The 21,841-nt window shown below is 44.5% G+C and overlaps 1 protein-coding gene across 1 annotated transcript in view; it reads right to left on the reverse strand.

Annotated features, from left to right (window-relative positions):
• Positions 1-21,841, reverse strand: part of syt1a (synaptotagmin Ia) — a gene marked incomplete at its 3' end in the record, with an annotated part of 61,971 nt that overhangs the window by 1,723 nt on the left and 38,407 nt on the right. Inside the window, exons 3-8 of the mRNA XM_079294725.1 lie at positions 18,717-18,889; positions 15,128-15,253; positions 10,217-10,384; positions 9,111-9,278; positions 6,356-6,473; positions 90-223 (exon numbers count right to left, since the gene is read on the reverse strand). Coding sequence (XP_079150851.1) covers positions 90-223; positions 6,356-6,473; positions 9,111-9,278; positions 10,217-10,384; positions 15,128-15,253; positions 18,717-18,889 — 887 coding nt within the window. The remainder of the gene's footprint in view (positions 1-89; positions 224-6,355; positions 6,474-9,110; positions 9,279-10,216; positions 10,385-15,127; positions 15,254-18,716; positions 18,890-21,841) is intronic.

Genomic DNA, 21,841 nt, shown 5'->3' on the forward strand with positions numbered 1-21,841 from the left:
CGTCTCTGCAGTAAAGCACATTACCTTTAAGAGATCTCAGAGTGATGGGAATGGATGTTTAATAAAGCGCTCAATGGAAGAGGACGTACCTGGATTTGTTCAAACGGGACTTCAAAGCTAAAGGACTCGTTGTAGTAAGGGTTGAGGGTGTTCTTCTTGATTGTCGTCTTCTTCTTCTTCAGCCTCTTGCCGTTTTGCGTCAGGTGGAGCTTGGCATATGGATCTGCAGTGACAGACACACAGCCACATTAACATCCATTTGAAGTCATGTTTCTGGCCACGTGATGCATGGACGCCCACGCATCGCTCTCTCCTTTCAGCTCTGTTTTTGGTCTCCACCAACTCCTGAGGGAAACATGTCTCTTCAGCTGCTGAATGCTCCACTGTGTATAAATGGTTGTCAATGAAGCATAACAAAGACAGTCCTGTTTGTTTACATCACTCAGTTAACCTTCCCGACTCAAGAGCCTCATTTCCATCAGTCCGACTGCTATCTAAGTGGCAACCAAGTGGTCCGCTTCATCCACTCTCTGGCAATCAGGGCGAGTCGGGGGAAAAAAGCGAATCGCCCATCGCTTTCGTTTATGACGTGACACTACTTCTCCTGATTTGTTTGCATTCTACAAATTGTCATCAAAAATAAATTGGAGAGGAGGAGAGTTCGTGTCTTTGTTTGGGCTCGGAGGGAAAACGGACAAGAGGGCCGGCAGCAAATGTCTTTTTCAAAATGATGAAAGAAATGGCGTGGTTTTTTTTTGGGCTTCAATTGGGCCATCAAAAGGGACGAGGTGAGGCTGTTTGATTTGCACCATGAGATCCTAATCAGTCCAAAGTATGTGCGGCCGAAGAATGTAATAACTTCCACCGTAATATTCCGAGGCTTACAGAAAGGATCCACAAGAAGAACGAGGATTCAATAATAGCTGCAGTTCAAAGAATATGCAATCTTCTTATTCGTTCACATTTTCACAAGTGGGAAATGAACAGTTTTACACTCATTTACAGGTTACAGACAAGGTTTCTCTTAATATTCTGTGTGAGTGAGCTGCATAACAGCCGGTTGTAAATTCTGTCATGGAGGACGGCAAAATGTTGTAATATTTAAACTATGCTGTCTACCGTTCCCACTGCAGGTATTCATCCTCTCGTCCAGTTTACCGTCAGCCTGACTCCACGTGGATGCGGACTTTTACTTCCCGCACCCGACATGAAACGAGGTTACAGTCGACTTCATGCAGTAATCGGATTTCTTCATGGAAACAAGAAAACAGGTTTAAAATCATGCACTTAGGCATGAAAACGACTGCTGATGCACATAAAGGCAGATTTAGGGTAAAAAGTGAATGCTGCTTGTAAATACACTGCTTAACCTGATTTATCTGAATAACCTGGTTTCTTGGGTGTACTATTGAAATGAACAGAAAAACCTCAACGTCAAAGCCCAGTATTAACATCTTAACTTCTGTGATTAAATAAAGTTATTTTCACTCATTTTAGCAGGAAGTAACTGTGTATCGTGGCAATTTTTACAATTATTGTTCCACTACGGACATAAGAGGAGAATGTTTTGGGCGTGTAATAGATTGACAAGTATCAGCCTCTTGTCAGCCATGGTGGCTCCCACTTGGCCCCTCACACATCAGTGGTTTTCTTCACTTTGTGCTTATTACATCTTGAGCTTATCAACACATAATATAACATAACGCCCGAGGCTAACATTGTTCTCCCCGAACCTCAGAGCTGTGAATGAATAAAGAGTGAGACTTTGAAATCAGAGCTTGTAATTAGTTGTTGAAAGACTGCTTGCTCTGCTAATCTGTGTTTATCTCTGGATCCCATATGCACAAAGACTTTAAAGCGCTTCATGTTTTTGTGACGTGTGAGCTGCAGTTTGAATACATCTATGATTTTAGCTGGAAGATTGTGAGATTTCCAGCAACAGCAAAGACTGAACAAGCGTAGCTGCCTTCATCTTTTATCCAATTCAGCGGGACAAGAACCTGACTGGAGACTGGATTCGTCCAGTGCAGCTGACATGTATGTATAGACGCAACCAAACAGAGTAAGAGGGAGAAAAGCAGGGAGAATAAATGGATGACAGAGACACGAGTGAAAAGGTAACAGGCTCCTAACAGAGTGGGCGTCCATTAGTATTCTCCTGCTGAGACGAGATGGAGAGCTGGGAGGAGTACACCGGTGTATGAGGGTTGCATGCGTGTTGTCATAATGCATCCAATACATCGTGGTTTGCGCTCAGCTACCTATCAATTTGAACAAAGCTCTATATCTCAGATTTATGATGATTTACTGAAGGAGGCCTCGCCTTCTTTTGAGCATCTTAGATGAAAATGGGAGGACTTTGGTGAGAGAATCTTCGATGAAATCTGGAAATCGTCCGTTGCAATCATCCACACTGCCTCCATGTGTGTCAGGTATAGTTTGATCTAATTCAAAGGCTGCATCTGTCCAGGTGTACGCTTGCCCAGCTCTGTCCAGAATTCCACCCAACCTCTCAACGGTGCAGCCAAGACCCAGTCACCCTTATTCCTTCATTTTAGGCTTAATAAATTCTAAAAAGTATGGCAACCATTTCTGGTGTCCTAAAATTGTCATAAAAAGTTTAAAACAGCGTACGAGCTCTTCATTCATTGATTGTATCCGTCAAATCAGGGTCTATGATTCAAAATGTAAACCAAAAAGCCTTAACTTTGTGAAACTTGCAGACTCAAGTTACAATCTTACAATTCTCAGTGTTATTCTGTCGTGTTTCCGCACCGCACTCGCACAAATCAGACGCCATTGCTGTCGCAGTCATCCCCTTGTTGGTTTCTGCAAGGTTCTCTTTGTCTGAACTCCTTGGTTCTTCTTCTGCCTAATTCAAACTAATCTTGCGTCGGCAGACCTCCGTCTCATCAAATTCACAAAGGTCGAAAGAAAGTCAAGCACAAAAGCTGAGCAATAGTAAAGGGCAACGAGGGTCTGTAAAAGGGATCTGTGGGATTTATGCGTGAGAAAAAAAAAAGAGTAATTTAAAGAACCATTTCAAAATGCAAAATGCAAAAACTCTGCCTCTGACTGACTCCAACTAGCGAAGGCATAGCGCGCTCGCCAATCAGAGGCAAAGCAGGGCCGGTCATGCCTTCACCACAGTCAGAATCATAATTTAGCGAACCGGCAAACTGTAAACCACGTCCAAATACTGCTCCAACTGTGCCAGAATAAACAACACAACAGCCGAATGGCATTACGCAAGATCAAATAAAAAAGGAAACACACCTGTGGCGCCACATCACTGCCATCCAGACGCTCTTATCTTTGTGTGCCGTTATTGAGTTCTGGGAGACTCGCCGTACCTCATATCCGGCCCCCTTCTTAACCGCCTTATCCCTGACGGATGTAATCTGTCCCATTTCATAGATGAATGGCAGCGCTCCTGATGCAACAGCGTTTCCTCACACAATGTGTACAGCAAAGAGACGCCACTACCCAATCCTGAGGTAACTCATCTGGGTCCCGGATCTCGGCCATGGTTTTATGAGGCGACGCACCATCAGTACATTTGGGGCTGGAAGCAGGTTTCTGGAGAAGTGATGAGCTCTGAGCTACTGAAGCGGTCTACTTCTAAAGTGGTTACTTATAGTTTGTGTTTCAAGCTGTGAATAACTCAGCTGCGACTCGTGCGGGTTATTTCGGTGAGGGTGGTGCCTCTCACAGTTGAGGCATCACTATATCACGCGCACAGACAGCACAACACCAAAACAAAGAAGTTGTTTCTTCCTCAAATATTTCCGTGCTCATCGAGCGCGGCCGCTGTGGCAGAGTCGTGCCAAATGAGCACCAATACAAGCGGGGTTAAATATAGCCCGGCTGTCATCTGAGCTTTCCTCCCATCGCGTTGGATTCGCCGCGGTGGGTGAATCCAGAGGTAACCGTCGGTTTAGTTTTACACACTCAACTCAGCGCCGAATGGCACACATAGCACAGACACGAGCGTTTACAGCGGAGCTCTTCTCTGGGGCTCAGACCCACATGAACACAAAGAGGAAATCAACTCGTCTGCAATGAGACCGGGATTATTTTGAGACGACAGCTAAAGAGCACGGTGCTCGGCGCCTCGTCGCACTCGAGCAGCAATCACAGGGAGCGCCGAAGAAATCAAGAGTACTTTTTAAAAACGCAGAATGTTTAAAAAGTCTGGTTTTTTTTGCGAGAGACGCAGCGTGGAGGTCGATTTGGAGGGATGTTTCATGAGGAGCCAATCAAAAGAATTATTTCTGATTATACATTGGTTAATGATAATACCCACGTCTTCCTCTGCGAGCCATAATTAGGCATGGTAAACAGGATGACAATAGAGGAGAAGGCTGATCCCAGGCCATCAATTACTTGTCCTCCTCCTTAAACTCGGGCTGAGACGCCCTGTGGATGGAGGCTAATTATTGTTATTACGGACCTGCTCATTATTTCATCCATCTGCTACACTTTTAGGTCCATTTCCTGAGCAGAAAAAGCAGTCGCGACCAACGGAACATCAAAAAACTGCAATTTAGAGCATATTCTGCTCGTGTGTAATTACAAACTAACAGCTCTGACTGTATGCTAATAACTCACCCTGAAACCCACAGGAGATAAGACACGCTTCAATTAAATGTGACAGTATGTGTCAAACTGTCTGGTTTCGCTGCTATTTCCCTTCTCTGTAAAAGAGAAACCTGGCCTTCAAAGTGAACACATTAACACATTTTTCATACTGGCTGGACAAAGTGGCTGACAGTCCCCCCCGATGCAAATGTGCACAGGTGCGCTAATGCCAGTAGCATAAAATGGGGCTTTTTTTTCCCTGCCAAATGGCTGCTTTGGTAGATGAAAGGGAACGGTGTGCTTTTTAGCGTGGGCCGTGCCACTGTACTGCAGGATGTTGAGGCTTATGCGGAGAGACTGGGCTGTCAGGCGGAAAGCGAGTGGACACAGGTGTATGGTGATTGCAGCAGAAAGAGTGAAGGCGGGAGGAGAGTGCACACCGGGGACTTTAAAATGAAACCACCGCAGAAAGTCAAAGTAGAGGCAGCAGGGGGGGGGGGAGACGGGCCGGCGTATCGTGTGATTCGTGTGCTTGAGTGAGTGCATGTGGGGCTCTGGCGGAAGCACTAATATTGAGAAAACATGTAACTGTCTATACCTCAGTGGATCGGTATCAGACACGTAGAGACACTGACCACGCGGCGGTATCTGACGAGTTGGGAAAGAGAACCAGTTGAACGTTCAGCAGTCTTGGTTTCCATAATCCAGTCCAAGACAAACCCTAGTATGCCTTTGTGTGCTTGTATCATAACGAATATACGTTTAGATTTAAATCTGTAATGTGCAAAATAAGACAATAAGACTCCAACTGAGCATTCTTGATCGTCCTGAGATAGTGATGCTTTTTTTGTGTCCCTTTCTGAAACATTGCTCGTGTTGTTCGTGTGCTCCAGTCATGAACCTGTGGGTGTTTGCATGTGCGATGACTTCCACCCCTCTCCTTGCCCACGCAAGTGGCACATTCCGTTACCATGACATCAGACCCGCTCTTCAGACTTGACTGCATTGTGATAAATGTCATGTATTGATCTTAATGCCGCATGGGTTCACTGTCGGGCGCTGCATCACAGCAGGAGGAGCTTTCAGTCTTTCCTGCATGCGACCGTCATTGGTGGTTGTTTCACACAACATGAAGTCTGAACTGTGCGGCTTCTTCTCGATCTGAACATCACCCCCCCCCCCCAAATATTTAGCTGTTTTCTTTACAGTGTTTATGACTCAATAACGGGTGAAAAACAAGCGTTTGTTGTTGAAATTCTAATTTTGGTCACAAGAGGCTGAACCGCGACTAACATTCATATTGTCTTGAAGGTGAGTTTCAATCCATCGATGCGTACTAAACACAATTCACAAATATTATGTGTCAATGTAATGTAAATTAAAACTAAACTAACACTGTATGTGGTGCACTTCAGCCCCATGTGGCCAACACAAGTACTACAGCAACAAACATCCCGACACATTTTATTCACCGGTTATTAACTCATAAACGCTGGAGAGAATACAATTTAGATCAGACTCAATAAATAGATCTACAGATGGGGTTTTTTAGACACTTGCATCTCAGGTCTTCCTTTGCATCTGTACTCAATTTATACGATTTTAATTGATTTATTTCAGCCAAAGCCATGTTGTTCTTTGACAAATGTCCCCGTGACCAGTGATGTGTTTGGGTGGTTGTTAAATGTGCTGCAGTGCATGTATAGTTACAGACAAAGGGCCTGTCAGGGTGAAAGTCAAAGGGAACAAGCACACCATTGTAATTGTTGCTCACCTGACAAGCCTCCCACGTCCATTTTCTTCAGGTTTTTGGCCTCGAGGATGACCACGGTCAACTTGCCAGCGGTGGGAACGTATCGCAGAGAGAAGCAGATATCGCCCAGCTTCTCTTGCTGTTGGACAAACAGACACGTCGCAGAGGTGAGTTTTAAACAGCAGCTAATAAATCCACAGTGACTGCATCACATGCTCGCAGCAGATGCTCACAATAAATAGGTCGTCAATTCCTCCACAAAGCACATTAGGGAATGTTCAGTCGACCAAATCTGAAGCTCTCGTGTTCCTTTTTTTTTTAACCCGCTAGACGCGTCGTTTATTTGGTGGTGCTCTCCACAAACAGAGCAGATAACTTTTAATGATTTTTTAATGAACATTTAAAGCTGCAGACGTTTCTATGTGAGACGTGACGGCACTAAAGGTTCGAGTAGAGTACACTGACATTGGGTTATTGAGTTGATACAGTAATTACAGAGTCCACTTTGAATAAGGCCGCGTTTATGCATGAAATTTACATAAACGACAGAAAGATGTTCTTGTAATTGCTTTAAGTGCATATATTTTATGCTTTCTAGTGAAGAACATGCGCACAGAAAGACCAGCATGAATAATTCAGTGTAAGGTAGAGCTGTAAAACAAAAAAACACTTCAGTACGCCGTCTGAGTAAACGACAGTTGGAGTGAGCATGTCATTTCGTGGTATTCTTTAGTCCAGAACATGCAGTTCATAATAAATGGTTCAATGTATTTTTGTTTTGGAGACAAATATTTCTTAATATATTTAAAAAGAGTCTTCAGGACGAGCTGTTAACAAGGTTAGTCCTCACGTGAGCCAGCTGTCTGCTGTCTTATTGTATTCATAGAAATAACTACATATTGTACACATTAAAAAAATAAGTACAGACAAAATAAATCACAAAGAACACTTTTAAAGACACTTTTTCTCAACTGAGAAACTTCACCGCAGAAGGTTTATCAATCAAATCATTTATTTTACGACAACCTCCAGAATTTAGTTAAATAAATAAAATGATTCTTAAAAGATTATCAGTGTTGAAACAATAAATAAAGATATTCATCAATGTGCATCACAAGCGGGTAAAGAGACACAGCAGCACAAAGTCAATGCTTCACACCACACTCTGCCTCTCTGAGTCACAGCCGATCAATTACACAACATGTCCCGACGCGTCTCCAGCCTACTATGGATTCGGTCTCTCGTTGGGGTTTGAGCGCTCTCTAATATCGGCTCCCTCTTTGGTCCGTCACTCATCCCTCCGCTGGAGAAGCACCGACTGCAATCACTTCACCGGTTCGGACAAATCCCCATCACGAACACAAGCCTCATCATCACGCGCCGAACAGAGAGCGATTCATATTCTCCATCTCTCGCATCAACGCTCGGTGCAGACGCCGTCAATAACTCTCCCTCAGGTCACACCTGAGTAACAAATAGGAGCTGAATATCAGCCTTTGTTTTCTTTCATCACGTTCCAATCAAGGCCTATTTCCTCATGCGGAGTCACTGCGCTGGTTGCAGTGTGTCCCCCCCCCCAGCGAGAGACAGAGCGACGGTTAATTATGCCTGTCGAGAGCAGTGACCAGCGTCTTTAATATATATGAACTGAAAAATGCATCCAGTATTTCACACGAAACACAGATTACCGGTAAACGGAGAGAAATAAACCATTTCTTGTGGCAGAGATGTAGTTTTTGTGTGATCTGGGAGTTTAGGGAGCTGATTGTCAACAGCGACGTCCACAGTTTGTGTGTCACCTTATTTCTTGTCATCTCTTTTCTTCACACACATTAAAGCCACAACATATGTAAATGCATATATTATTTATTAGTTACATCCATCTATATTGTAGGGGAAGTTATGTGCTTCGACTATGAGCAAATGAACACATACGTGTATTTCTTTTAACCTTAAAAGCTACTGCAGATATAATTACATTGTTTTGATTGCAATCATCAAAAGGTACAATTGCTGAGCTGCCAAGACAACGCCGTCCATTTCACATGCGGCAGGTTCATTTGCATCTTGACACAAAATCTAAAAAGGTCGTTGACAAATGGATCATTGTTACTGCTATGCATTCGAAATGACCATTCAGAGCCGCATTATGACTCCGGCATGAAATTACTGAATGTAATATTTCAATGCTTTTCATCAGTAGGCCGGTGTGGAGCAGTGATTTCCACGCTCTGCCTCTACGACCGCTCTCCACTGAGCTCCGGTGTCTCGGACCTGACGTGAAATGATCAAGTGCAGCCGTGCGACCAAACGCGAATAAGAATAGTGACGCCCTTCAACTCAAACAACTTCACCAGCCATTCGACGCCGCTAAAAATGAGGTTCCACTGGCAACATGTGCTGCAGGCCATGACATTTACCATGAAAATTGAATTTCCTGAACTGCTGCCTGGGAAGTCACACCTCTATTAATCGAAGGGGAAGTGTGGACATCTGATTAAGTTTCCAGGAGAGACGGATTACTTCAGCCACGGCATCACATTTGTGTTTCGAGCACAGCTTGCTGAGTGAACACAGCAAAAACAATCATTTTGATATCACTTATGCAAGCCCCGGCAAAAGAAATACCCGTATTATTAAAAACAGCAGCTGACAGGTGTGCAAATCGGAGCCCTGACCGGCGTCACAAAATTATTTCTCATTTCACATTTTCCAGGGAGCGATTGAACGTTTGGCATGTGTGCGTGTTATCCTACAGAGGTTTCATGAGTCTTACCTCCTCCTTCTCAGCGCTCAGCAGATCCCGCCACTCCTCTGTTACGTGGCTGAAGTCCACCTTGTTCATGGTCACCTTGATGTCGCCGATGGCATCGTGTTTGGAGAAGCGGTCAAAGTCGTACACCGTCATTATCAGCGTCTTTCCCCCGAGCTCCACGTAGGGGACCTGAGGAGGACGAGGAGAGGAACAGACGTACTGTCTCTTTAATTGGATGGCTCACCCTGCAGTAACTCCATCTTTGTGAAGCTTATTATGTCCAGTCTGTGTTGACTTTGTTAGAGGTGTTGGTTTATAGGACTGTATTATATCAAAATGAATGCTTTTAAATGCTTTGTGGTATATATACTCGAAAATCTTCAGTTTCATCCATTTCATTTAATATCGTCAGCCCTGAACTTCCACAGAAGAGTTTGTGAAGTTTCTTCAGTTAATTAAATGCCAAGCTGAGTCAGGTGTGTAGGTGTGTGTGTGTGTTTGGAGTGGGTGGATGTCGATGTTGTGGGTGATTCTGTTTCCAAATCAATCACTACACCTGACAGGTGGCATTATCAGACCTGCGACCTGCGATGGGTAAAAGACGGGTGAGCACTTGTGATCCTTGCTTGCCTTACATTTTGGGATGAAACTTATGAAATGGAAACGCCCTGTTTGAGAGCGAGGGAACGATAAGTCCTTGACAGCACTTGTAATTACCTGTCCTGTCTTTCTCACAATTTGGGAATTAAGTATTACAGAAAACACACAAATACACAGCATTGAGGTGGATATCACATCACATTGCGCTTGACTTCACACCAAACACCTGCGCTCTTCTCTGTCCAGCGAATAACAAAACTTTCCCCACTGCCGAGCTGCATTCATGCATCTATTGTGGCCGCGGTGCAGCTGCCTGTGTTAATCCCAATCACATTCAGCCTCTGTGTGTGTGTGTGTGTGAGATATCAGGAGCTTGTTAATGTGCCAGCTGGTTACTGTCTCCACACCTTTCCAGCATTCATGGCTGCATGAAAATCAGATTGTCAGCGGAACAAAAACATCTCCAGCTGCAAATGTTTCTCAGCGTCCTGCGGAAGCACGTGAAGTCGAGCTCTTGTGAGGTGTACCTTGAAAGTGAACTGCTCATTGAAGACAGGATTGAGGGTCTTCCTGTGGACCTTGGTCTCAAACTTCTTCTTCTTGTCAGGCAGCAGGTAGACCTTCACGTATGGGTCGGATGTGCCACCCATGTCCATAGCAGGCAGCTCTGCGGCCTGGATGATCCCCACCATGAGCTACAAGTGGAACACCAAAGGGTAAAAACAGTGAGGGACGGCATGTCAAACTGTCCCCTTATCCAAATTATCACAACTTGCACCTTCATCCCACCAACATCCTGACAGAGAGTCCATATACTGTTCAAGAAATGTCTAGAATTATCTCTCGAAGACTTGAGGAACATAAGATTGTTCTTGTCTTTTAAAATCACGAGCAATCAGTCTCCCACAATTGGGGTTTTAAGGTGATTCAGTGTCATTTCTTTGTGGGATATGGCAGCGTTATTAGAAGGTTATGCCTGCAGAGCCTGACAGCGGCTGAGGAGTTCGTAAAGGTCAGGACGTGTCAGGGTGGGAACGAGAGGACTGTTTCTCTTCACATAAGGCGGATAATTGATAACCGCAATGGAGGGCCCGGGAGGCTGATTGACCTGCCAGTCAGAGTCTGAAACTCAAAGGCCTCTCAGGAGGCCCAGCTAGTCCAGTCAATCAACTTCCTATCAGGCAGCCATCAAGCAGCAATGTGGAGGCTGACCAGGGCGCTCAGCCACGGAGCTCTGCAGCTGTCGGCAGCGGCGTCGGTTTACTGCTTGCGGCGCTGCCGGCGACGCAGTGGTAAATAGAAAAGGTGGGAAACAATGACAATTAACTGCAGTCGGTAAACGCCATAAGGCAAGTAACCAACGCTAGATGAAGATCATAGTCTGAAAGCTTTGAAAAAAAGCTTGTAAGAGGACCTTGAGTTCTGATGGTTAAATCAAAGCTGAACCTCAGCAGTGTTGTCATACTAGCCTGCAGAGCTTTGACGATGATGCCCTGGTTTCGTGAAATAAAATAACATCTTCGTCATTCAGTTCCAGCTTTGCTTCTTTATCGTCTTCCATCTGAAGTTCAACTGGACGGCTGAACGCTTCCGCCAATCATCCACGTCTGTCCAAGATGTCACCACTTCATCATTTTATCCTATTAAACGTTTGTGTGAAATTATCATATGAGTTATTCACAAAAACGTGTTTTTGGGAGGTCACAGTGACTTTAGACCAACGCATTCTAATCGGTCCCTCCTTGAACCCGAGGGGATGTTTGTGGCAGATGTAATGAGATTCCCTCAGTACTACTACATGCACTGATCTGCAGTGGATGGTGGTGAGATTCCAGTAGGGAAAGGTCTTCATGAGATGGAGTAAATGTACCACATATACACACGCGCACACACACACACACACACACACAAACATCACACACGTGACAATAGTGAACACGAGACGAGATCATCATGGAAAGTATGGAGTATCCTCGATTGATTTACTGCTCCCCAGGTAATGCACAACATTTTCTTGACATCACCTTGAAAACACACTGAAATGAGATTCTGTCACGATAAATATAACAACATTTATTATAATGCACTGTGTGTAGTTTACATATTCTGGCCAGAGCTTTTTCCATCAAGTGAGTTATCAATGTATTAATCATTCCCCATTATTTAAAGTATTAAATATGACATACCATTGTGAAAAACACTCCTCTGAGCCCAAGGTGGCATCTACTTGTTTTGTCTGGCTAACAGCTTAAAAACCCAAAAGTATGAAGTTCACAATGAATTCGAACAGAGAGAAGAGAAATGATAAATACGCATAATACCTGAAATGTGCCCATCAGCTGTAAACCGTGACACAAACACAATGTTCCACGTCAAATCCTTCTTTTTGCCAAAGACTTTTTTAAGATATGAAAATTTACTGCAACAGACTTTTAAGGAATTCCCACTTGGAGGCTTGTGCCGAATCCTCCACACTAAAGGACACATTGTCTGATTGAAATCAACGATACAGTTGGTACACTTTGGTAACATATGGTAGCTGAACATAAACACTTTTCAATTGTTGTCTCCTCTCCACAACTCTGTAGTTCTACTAATCAACCAATCCTCTATTTCTAATTATAACACTATTTATTTCCAACACCTTGATCATCACACCTTTGAGAGTTGAATCAAATGTTTGCACATCTGTGTGGGTGTTTCTGTTGAACTGAAGACTGTATCGCGGCAGACAGAGAGCTGCTGGTAGTAACCCGTCTCTGTTTGTCTGTTACTCTTCAGTCCGGTGAGCAGCACAGAGCGGCTGCAGGACGGTGATTCTGCCTCTCGGCAGCTCATCTTGGACGGCTTCGTCCCAAATGCATCACGGCTCTGCCGCGACCACTTCACACACACTTCCAAACAGGACCAATCGTCATTTTCATGACTAATATTTAACGAAGCAGCTTTGTGTTGTATTTCACAAATGAACAGTCTCGGGGGAAATTCTGGAAATAAATGATAAAAAAAGAAAAAAAAGAAACATGAATGTTTTGAAATTCATCCCTTTTTAATGATGAGTTCAAATTTCACATACTCTGACTGGACACAACACAATAGGCCCGGTCTTGACCTGCAGATGAATATGGTAATGCTGTTGAAAGTAGGAATGACATTATAATTCCCTTCCTGCGGCGCTGAGGAGGCTCTTTGTGCTTCATTTGCCCGATGCAGCCGCATCGTCGCTCCCCTGACTGATTGGGATCTTTTACAAAAACCTTTTGTCTCATTGGCGTATAAACTCAGAGTCATCAACACCGGGGGAAGCAGCCAGTTGTGGTGGTTAACAGACGGAAACAAAGCTCTTTGCCATGAGGACCTGGCATTAATCTGCCCATCTCCTCACACTTAAGTCTGATCTCGCCTCAGTCTCACACACACACACACACAAACCAGTGTTTCCCCTTTTTTTCTTGGCACGATGGAACATTTAGTGACAGATCTCTGAACCACGAAGGGGAAATTTAATAGCGCTAACGGCAGCATCTTAAACGAGGCGTGTTTTCTAATTTATGAGACAAATTGGTATAACACAAAGTGTGTTGACATATATCCAAACGGATACAACATCTGGTTCAGACCCTAAATGAGGAGTTAGATGCCGAATATCACTTTCTAACCCAGACAGAAGATTTAAATTGGATAATCCTGCAAAACCCTGCAGATCACATTAAGATGTGTGACCACCTGTTACCTGCTATTATCTCATTTAATTCTGCGTCGGTGCATTGCAACGACAGAGCAGACGAGGCAAATTGACGTTTTAGTTAAGGAACCAAAAGTCTTGCTTCGGGTTATAAAACCATCATAGTTACAGGGCAAATAAAGCACGAAGTATTGGTCTGTGATTGAACATGCAACCCATCTATCAGCCCGACTTCACTGCATAAAGGGAAGAAGACTTTCTGCATTGGCACTGCGATGTCGAATGTTGTCACTTTGAGTCTGTCCTTTCAGCAAAGATACAAACATTTTTGCCTTTAGCTGTGGTTCGGACATCGCATTGAGTTTTTCACATCGGGCATCCTCTGTCCTTAAATCGCGTGCTGTAGAGCCGTCCAACACGAACCTAATTTCTCGGGACACTGGGCTCGAACAATAAAATTTGATCTCGTCAAAAAGAAAGGGAGGCACTGAAAAGTACCATCTCCATGCTTCGGCTGTGATCGAATATAATCTCTGACTGCAAATTATCCCAAGACTAGACAATCCCTGTTCTCTGTAATATCCTGTCTTTAACAGCTGCCACGTATTCAGTCGTTCACACGCAGCCTTCTGCTTTGTAAAGGAAGCTACAGCCCCCCCCCCCCCCCCCCCCCCTGTCAGCTCTCCTCCAGCAGTTCTGTGGTGCTCACATCGATTGCATGGGCCTCAAAGCCTGAGGGTGACAAATAAACATTTCCTCAAGGCCACTGTGTCCGTCACGGAGCTGAAAGTGGGTCAGATGAACGGCTGCCTCCCCGGGTTTTTCTTTTTTTAGGTCAGTCTGTTTCAGAGCGGCAGTGAGCCGTGTGCGGTGTGAAAACTGTCACCCATTCATTACACTTCAGCTCCACTGTGGAGCCTATTACCAGTGTAATCAAGAACCTTATAGAGAGACCTGTCATTGCCTCCCACTCGATGACAGATCACTCTGTGAAATGTAATATTGTCCACATAATATCCCTCTTTTTTATGAAATGACTCAATACCTTCCCCTCTAAAATAAATAAGGGCCTGGGTGTCTGAACATGAATCAGTCTGTGCATTGATGACAGGTTAAGTGCTAATAATTATTGATGATTGAAGGAGACACAAACATGAGAACAGTTTTATTCGTCTTTTAGTTATTGTAAGGGAGATGTACCTAAGCCGGTGTGTGACTCGGTGTGTACAGGAGTACAGGCTGTCAGTTCTGTTCTGTTCATAATGGGGAGTTAGCTAGCCCAGTGAGGGGCAGCGCCGTGTTCACGCACCGTGTCTATTATCTGTCACACAACATCTGGCGGGAGGAAAGTTGATGTGCTTCCTCGTTCTGCTTCTTTTTTTGTTTTTTAAAGTCAGCCTGCCGGAAAAAGAATAAAGCAGATGGGTTTCTGCAGGGGCTGTTTTCAATCACGTAGAAAGAAACAACCAAATCCCAACAGCCGACTGTATCTTTCACAAGGCTCAGCAGCGAATGAACACACTCGACCGGCGTGATATCCCTGTGAGATTGCTCTCAAGCTTCAGTGCTCGAACAGCAGTGGCGACGCAACAAAAGGAGAATGTTGTGCAAAACCTGGGTTGGGTCCTGTTTAATCTCTGGAGAGATGAAAAGTTGGACCCCTTCAGAAGTCGGGCGTGAACCATACTTACGAAGGAGGACCTTTCGCAACAACGACACCACACACAGGGAGATTCGGAGAACAGAGCCTTACCGTATTCTCGGTGAAATTGTAATCCAGGGAGTATTGTAATTTGCCCAGTTTCTGGTCCTCCTTGGGCTCTGCCTCTTTCTCCGTTTCAGTCAGCCCTGTCTCTGCTTCCTCCTCATCCTTCAAGGCCTGAAGGAGACACCCACCAAGAGTCAGTGTCGCCTGTTTGTCGCTGGTGCGAGCACCCAGCCAGCCGTTCCCCGCCCAGGTCCTGCCACCGGACCTACTCCTGTAAAAGCTGCCACTTGTTTTATGGTGTAATAAGGGGGGGGGGGGGGGGGGGGGGGGGGGAGCAAGCACTGAAACACCATAGCAGTTAACACCAGGACATGCTCTGTGATGCACTAAAGCACCGGGCCTGTTCCCCCGAAGATGCTTTCCTATCAATCTCTGGGTGTTTCTGTCTAAAAGGGAGGAAAGATCAAATGATGTCGCCAGAGATAAGAGCGACGGGCATTAGAGGAAGAAGAGGAGAGAATAGAGAGAAGGGCTGCTCCCTGCAAGTCCAGGAGTCGAATCAAACAGAGGCGAAGCCTCAGGCGACTTCAAATTCTTCAAGTCGAGACATTATTTTTATTTTTATATATCTATAAAGAACTTAGTGGTCCTATTAACAATCTAAACATGAACATATGGATTGTATAGATATGAATTTTGGTTACACGGCAAAGTAGTTACACCCACAAAGCATTGTAAACCGTGTCGTAATTGAAGACGAGTGGGTTTGCAGCGAGCTCCGTGTGGGCGAGCGACGTTCACCCCGAGTCGGAAATGCGGCCGGCGAGGGCCAGCGTCCCGGGGAGAGGTCCCGTGATGGGATCTTCCCCGAGCTGCTGAATGAATGAATGAATCCATCGGACCCCGCCCATTGAGAGATGTTAAAACATGTTCATGATAACGACTACGGCGAGCCGCATTTGACATGCCAGTGTGGTCAAAATCATCACTGAGACTCGTGTCACTGGATTTCCGGATTGCCAGATGAAAAAGAAACGAATAGCCGAAACTAATTTCAATAAATTCTGACTCGGGTACAGCCCATGTAAAGAGACACAGAGAGAGGACAGTTGGAAGAGAGAGAGAGAGATGCTTCCAGGAAAGGTCACAGCAAGACAATTCCCTTGATGTTATTTCAGGCAGATAAAGTCTCTGGCAAAAACACATATCAACTGGGAAGAGTGATGGTGGCAGAGAGTGAGAAGGGAAGTTGCCCTATCGCTAGCCTGGCACTGAGGTAAAGGCAGCAGGGGGAGCAGCATTGGTGGTGGTGCTGGTGCTGGAGGGGGGGGGGGGGGGGCGGGGAGGAGAGGAGGGGTGCTGGTGGGGGTGGAGGAGTTTGTTATAAGACCAACATGCGATTGAAGAGGCAAAAGACTAGCGCTCAAGATCATTCATTCAGCGTCAAACGTTGCCTTCCAAGATGTCACTGTCGTCATGCAGAGCATTCTCTGTCATACAAACCAGTGCTCTGGTGTGATTTCCCCCATTCCCCAAGTCTGGTTACGCCCTCAAGACAAACAGTCGCAGTGTCACCATCACCCCTAAAGCTCTTATGTGATCCCCTACGTCGATGGTAGCTAGAAGCATCATGCCAGCAGTGGGTGGGTGTGTTGGTAAAAGGGGTTGTGATGTATACCGGGGGGGGGGGGGGGGGGGGGGGGGGGGTGCTCCTATTAGTTTGTCAAGTTGCTCATGTGAAAGCAAAAAGGCTGAACAACACTGATTGTTTTTTTTAATATATTTTACGCTGAGCCACTTTGCTCTCCGCCTTTTGGGAGAAAATCTGAATTGAGTGGGTTTTTTTCTTGGTTTTCTTAAGCAGAGCGGGTAAAATGATTGAGGAAATAAAATGTATCAAACCTGTGAATTTACAAGGTTAATCCAATTTCTGCGCATCCAGTGCTGCAGGAAAGGTGCGACGCCTTTCACGTGGGTTGTCCGGGTGTGAATGCAAATTCTACTGTACGTCAAAAGCTTCCTTTTCAGCCGCAGTTTCAAAGGAGCGTTGACTTGCAGAGCCTCTCAATCATTCTACGGTCGCTCGCCGCCCCTCCTTTGAAATGTAAATTAAAGATTCAAAAGGCAGGAGGCTTTAGCTCGGCACCACAATCAGCACGGTTCCACCTTGTCAATGCGCACCCAGTGTTTCTTTCATACATATATATATATGTGCGTACGCAGGTTGTACACACATATATACACAGCAGATATACATGTACTGTATGCATAGTTACATATATTTGGTTCAATGGGAGTAAGTTGTTGTCAAGAGGCTATAAAAAAATAAAACATCAGAGCAGCAGGCTTAAGAAGATCCAACAGCAATTTGGAACCTACCGCCAGTGACCATCCCGAACAGTCATCAGACACAACACAGATAAGGAGGACATAGAAGGAAGAAACACAAATTAAAACAACCACACACAGGAGTTAACACACCAGAGTCTGGGCACACCAGGAGAAATGACGACTCGCCTCGGAAGTGGCATATTCACCGATCTCAGAGATTAGGTACGAGGGGCGACCTATAACTGGGGTCTTTTATTTTGATTAATGCCTATTTGAAAATATAAAAAAAAGGGTGCTTCTAAGGCGGCCGGAATATTGGAAATGAATGGGAAATCTTCTCCTCTAAGCACAAGTGATGTGCTGTAGTGCAGCGGTTTGTTCGACCGCGCTGGCAGTTGAAGCTGCTCTCGGTCACGTGAGAAAACAAACCAGTCTTTAACATCTACATCTTAATTCGTGCTTTCTTCTACAATAAGTAATCAGTGGTTTCCGTCTACGAGTCGGCTCCACCTCTAATAGCAGAGGTGTTGCGGCAAATTGAACACACTTTGTGCATGATTCCACTGAAGACAGCGGGATAATGATGCGCCGCCTCAGCAATTAGTGCACTAACGCCATGTGAAGTGTCGGGGGTTTTCATCGCTCCCCGTTCTGTACTGGTGAATTGGGTTCGATTACATTTCCCCTCCTGTTCGGTGGTGTCATTTCTCTGGGTGGATACCACTTCATTACACGGCAAACGTTACTCACACTCTTCAACATGTGAGCAGGTCCTCATATGACAAAAAGGAACACTCACAGGAAACGAAAAGTAGGAGAAAAAGAGAGATTGAAACACTCTCTCTTCAATCTGAAGCCATTTAAATGGCTTCCGTTGACTCTCCTGTAATTAGACTGAATTCTACTTTTAAGTAAGTGAAATATCATAGTAAGTAATACTGCATGTATATCTTCGGCAAGAATTAATACATAAGACATTCAAAATACATACAGTAACAGTAAATGCAGAAAAAAATGGAGGTTTTTGATCGCCACATTTGCAGCGACATTACTCTCATTCTGTTGGCGCACACACACCTTGATGTGTTGCTGCAACTGCAAATGTGATCCATCAAATCTGTCACAATACAGCATTAGAAACACTAAAAATATTAAAAGAAAATGTCGAATAGAGCAAAAAAACACATAACTGGATATATCTCTGGACAAATATCAGTTTTACTTTTACCTTAAGATCCAGCAAAGACTAATTGTTCGAGGACATGTTTCCAAATTCTAAGCGACAAAAGGTGAAAGTCTTTACCTCGGTTTTGGCTCCGTCCTTGACGTCCATCATGTTGATGGCATTTTTGCCCTTGTCTTTGCCCTTCTTTTTGTTTTTCTTCTTGAATATCCATTTTTTGCAGATGCAGAAGCAGCATGCCAACACCAGGATGATGGCCACGAAGGCGATCGAGACGATGGCCCATGACGGCACTGGGGAGAGAGCAAACGGGAAAGAGTTTGGGTTGAAAACTTCTGGGAGAAGTGGAACGCTGCAGAGAAGAAAGCCACATTTCTGTGTTTAGCAACTGACTGAGAGGTGAGATAAAACGTGTTGGCCTGCAGAGTTGGGACACTGGATCAGCACCTATAAGCCAGCGCCTCGGTCCATCAAGAGGTGCCAGACTCCTAATGATCGGCCCCCGACCAGCAGGACAAGACCCGACTCAACAGCTTCAGCCAATTTAGTGGAGGTGACAGATGTCGGCGTTTTCCACTTGCCATTTAAACGAAGGATTCTCGGACAGCTGACACTTTCACGGCAATCACCGGCGACACAGAACTCGAGCCGGGGCCGAGAGCGGTGGTCATTTTTGCCGGGTGGGCTTGAGAGGCATTAGCGGCGGTACGAGCATGACGAGCCAATGACGCAGTGAAATCAAACAGATGCACGGGGGTTTGACACACAGCGTTCACATGATCTCTGCTGCTGCTTTACCTTTAAAAACAGTATGAAATGAGTCTTTTGTGTTGAGATTTAAGGCTTTGAGTTGCTTACTGATTCCAGGAAAACCTTTCTCAGAGGCAGTGCTGCTTGAAAAAGAAAGAAGAAAGAAGCCTAATCTTATTGTTTGATTAAACCTGAACATTTAGAGTTCAGTGCCAGGGGAAGTTAGAGAACAAGAGTGGGAGGGTTTCTTTAATTTAAAATAGTGCGATCCCACAGCCGTATAATCAATGTTTCCAGTGATCATGTCCCGTCGAAACATTTGTTTCATGCCCTCCAGCTGAGCCACGTTGTGTTCGTGTGACGAGAACTCAGCCGCTGCTCTCACAGCTTGTCATGTGTTGTTATAACCGTAAGGATTTAAGTTTTGATTTTCACATCTGTACGTTTTTTAACCTTCAACGCAGCATAAAAATCAACCAAGAGTCTTGAAACTAAATCCAGAACTAGACGTCTTCTTTTACTTTGGACAATGTCACTTTATTGTGTTTATGCCAAAGGCCAACTCTCCCTTGATGGTGCATTCAGTCACTTGCTGGAAAGTCGGAGAGACATGTTCATTCATCTGTGATGTGTTTTTTTACTAAAGTTATTATTGGACACGAAGTCTGGGCTTTTTAAGACCTTTCAAGACCCGAAGATACGCTGCTCAGCTACATTATTATAATTAAAAGAGGCATATTTCTTCTTGTTTCCTCCATCAAATGTTGCCCTATACTGTGTGGACCTGACTGGAGCTATTGGACAACCGGCAGTTAACCTACAGACCGGCAGACAGCTCGAGCAGCAAACACAGTGACACCTTTCTCAGCTATAATCAGCAGACTATAGCTGGTGCTCCCTGATGCGTGCATACAGCTGCAGTATACGCCACACACACACACACACACCACACACCACACACACACACACACACACACACACACACACACACACACACACACACACGCGACGGAAGGAGGAGCGGGTCGCTTTAAGCAGCAGAGAGATGACGTACAGTCCAGATGGGCTGAAACTAATGAGACCTTGCAACAGACTTCTCCCTTCAGCATTCGTAATCGCTGTTCCTTTATTCTACTCAGCAGACACCAAACACCTGTCAGCCCACCCTTCAGTTTAACAGACAGGAATAACAGACAAATGAGCCAATTTCGGAGCATGATTTAGTTTTTTTCAGTGCTTACTATACTCTGAAAGGAAATAAGGAAAAAAGAGAAATTCTGGTGATCCAATTTCTCCAAATAGTATCATCTGGATATTATTTTCTCTGCTGTAAGAAAGAGTCTTTGGCAGGATAATCTTTTGAAGTTTCTCTTTTTCCTTCTGTGAAACATGTGGGAAAGAAAAGTTGGGGAAAGTTGTGTAAGTTTTTTTTTGAGTAAGATTTTTCTTGCCGTTACTTTTTCATGTAAAACAGGAGACTCTTCTTTTTGGGAGGTGATTTGTTTTTGTCAGTTTTTGTTGGAGTCTTACTGTAATACTCGTTTCATCCACAAGAGGCAAAGGTGCACCACTACACTATTCTCTAACTAAAAGCATCCATGTTTTCTTCCGTGAAACTTTTTTTTAAATCAGACTTAGAAATTAGATCATCGGATTCATTTGTTTCTCCTTTGCCTCTCAAGGCCTCCATACATTTACCACAACTGAACAATATGCAATACTGAAGAAACAAATATCCATCTTCTTCTTGAGAAAACACAACATATAGTTCTCGTCATGGTTCATTTTAGGAAGCAGCCCGAAAACAACAGATGAAATAGGTCCTTTGAAGACTTTATCTAAAACTCCAAAAAGACCCATCAAAACAAAAAAGTATATTACAGTCGATCGCTCTGGGGCTTTGCTCGCCAGCATTCAGCTGTGGCTTCTTCGCCGAGGTCCGAGGCTAGAGAGCGAGAGAGGAGGGAAATCGATGCTCTGTTGACAAAATCAATAAGCACTCTCCTCCAAGGGAAAACAGTGAGTGATGCTCTAAAATAACTTCAGGATCTCCAGCGTTGGCCTTGCCCCGGAGCGCTGTGCTGATGGAGGTGACACTGGATTGGTCTCGTTTACAATGAGCCATCCACCAACTGACAGCATTTCCTCTAAAAACTTGAAACCATACTGAGAATAAACCGAGTCAGGTCGAGTTTCTTGGGCTTTAGAGACATGAAAAAGAGACTGAATTCCCACTGGGATTCTTCTTATTTAGCAGTTCAATGTTAAAAGAAAGTCAAACTATTGCACTTAAATTTAGATTTGTCATACAGGTTTGTGGTGACGCTTTTTAATTTGACACAATTTATAAAGGTCTTTGAAGTATCTATACCCAATAGCTCTGTTGATTGTTAATAACGGACTCACGGACTGGTTGGATCGTTTGGCTGCTGAGCTTCTCTGAGACAAACAACATATTAAACAAAGCCCACGGCGTCTGATGGAATGCCATTACA

The sequence above is a fragment of the Melanostigma gelatinosum genome (genome assembly GCF_949748355.1).
Source record: "Melanostigma gelatinosum genome assembly, chromosome: 22".
NCBI classification, from domain to species: domain Eukaryota; kingdom Metazoa; phylum Chordata; class Actinopteri; order Perciformes; family Zoarcidae; genus Melanostigma; species Melanostigma gelatinosum.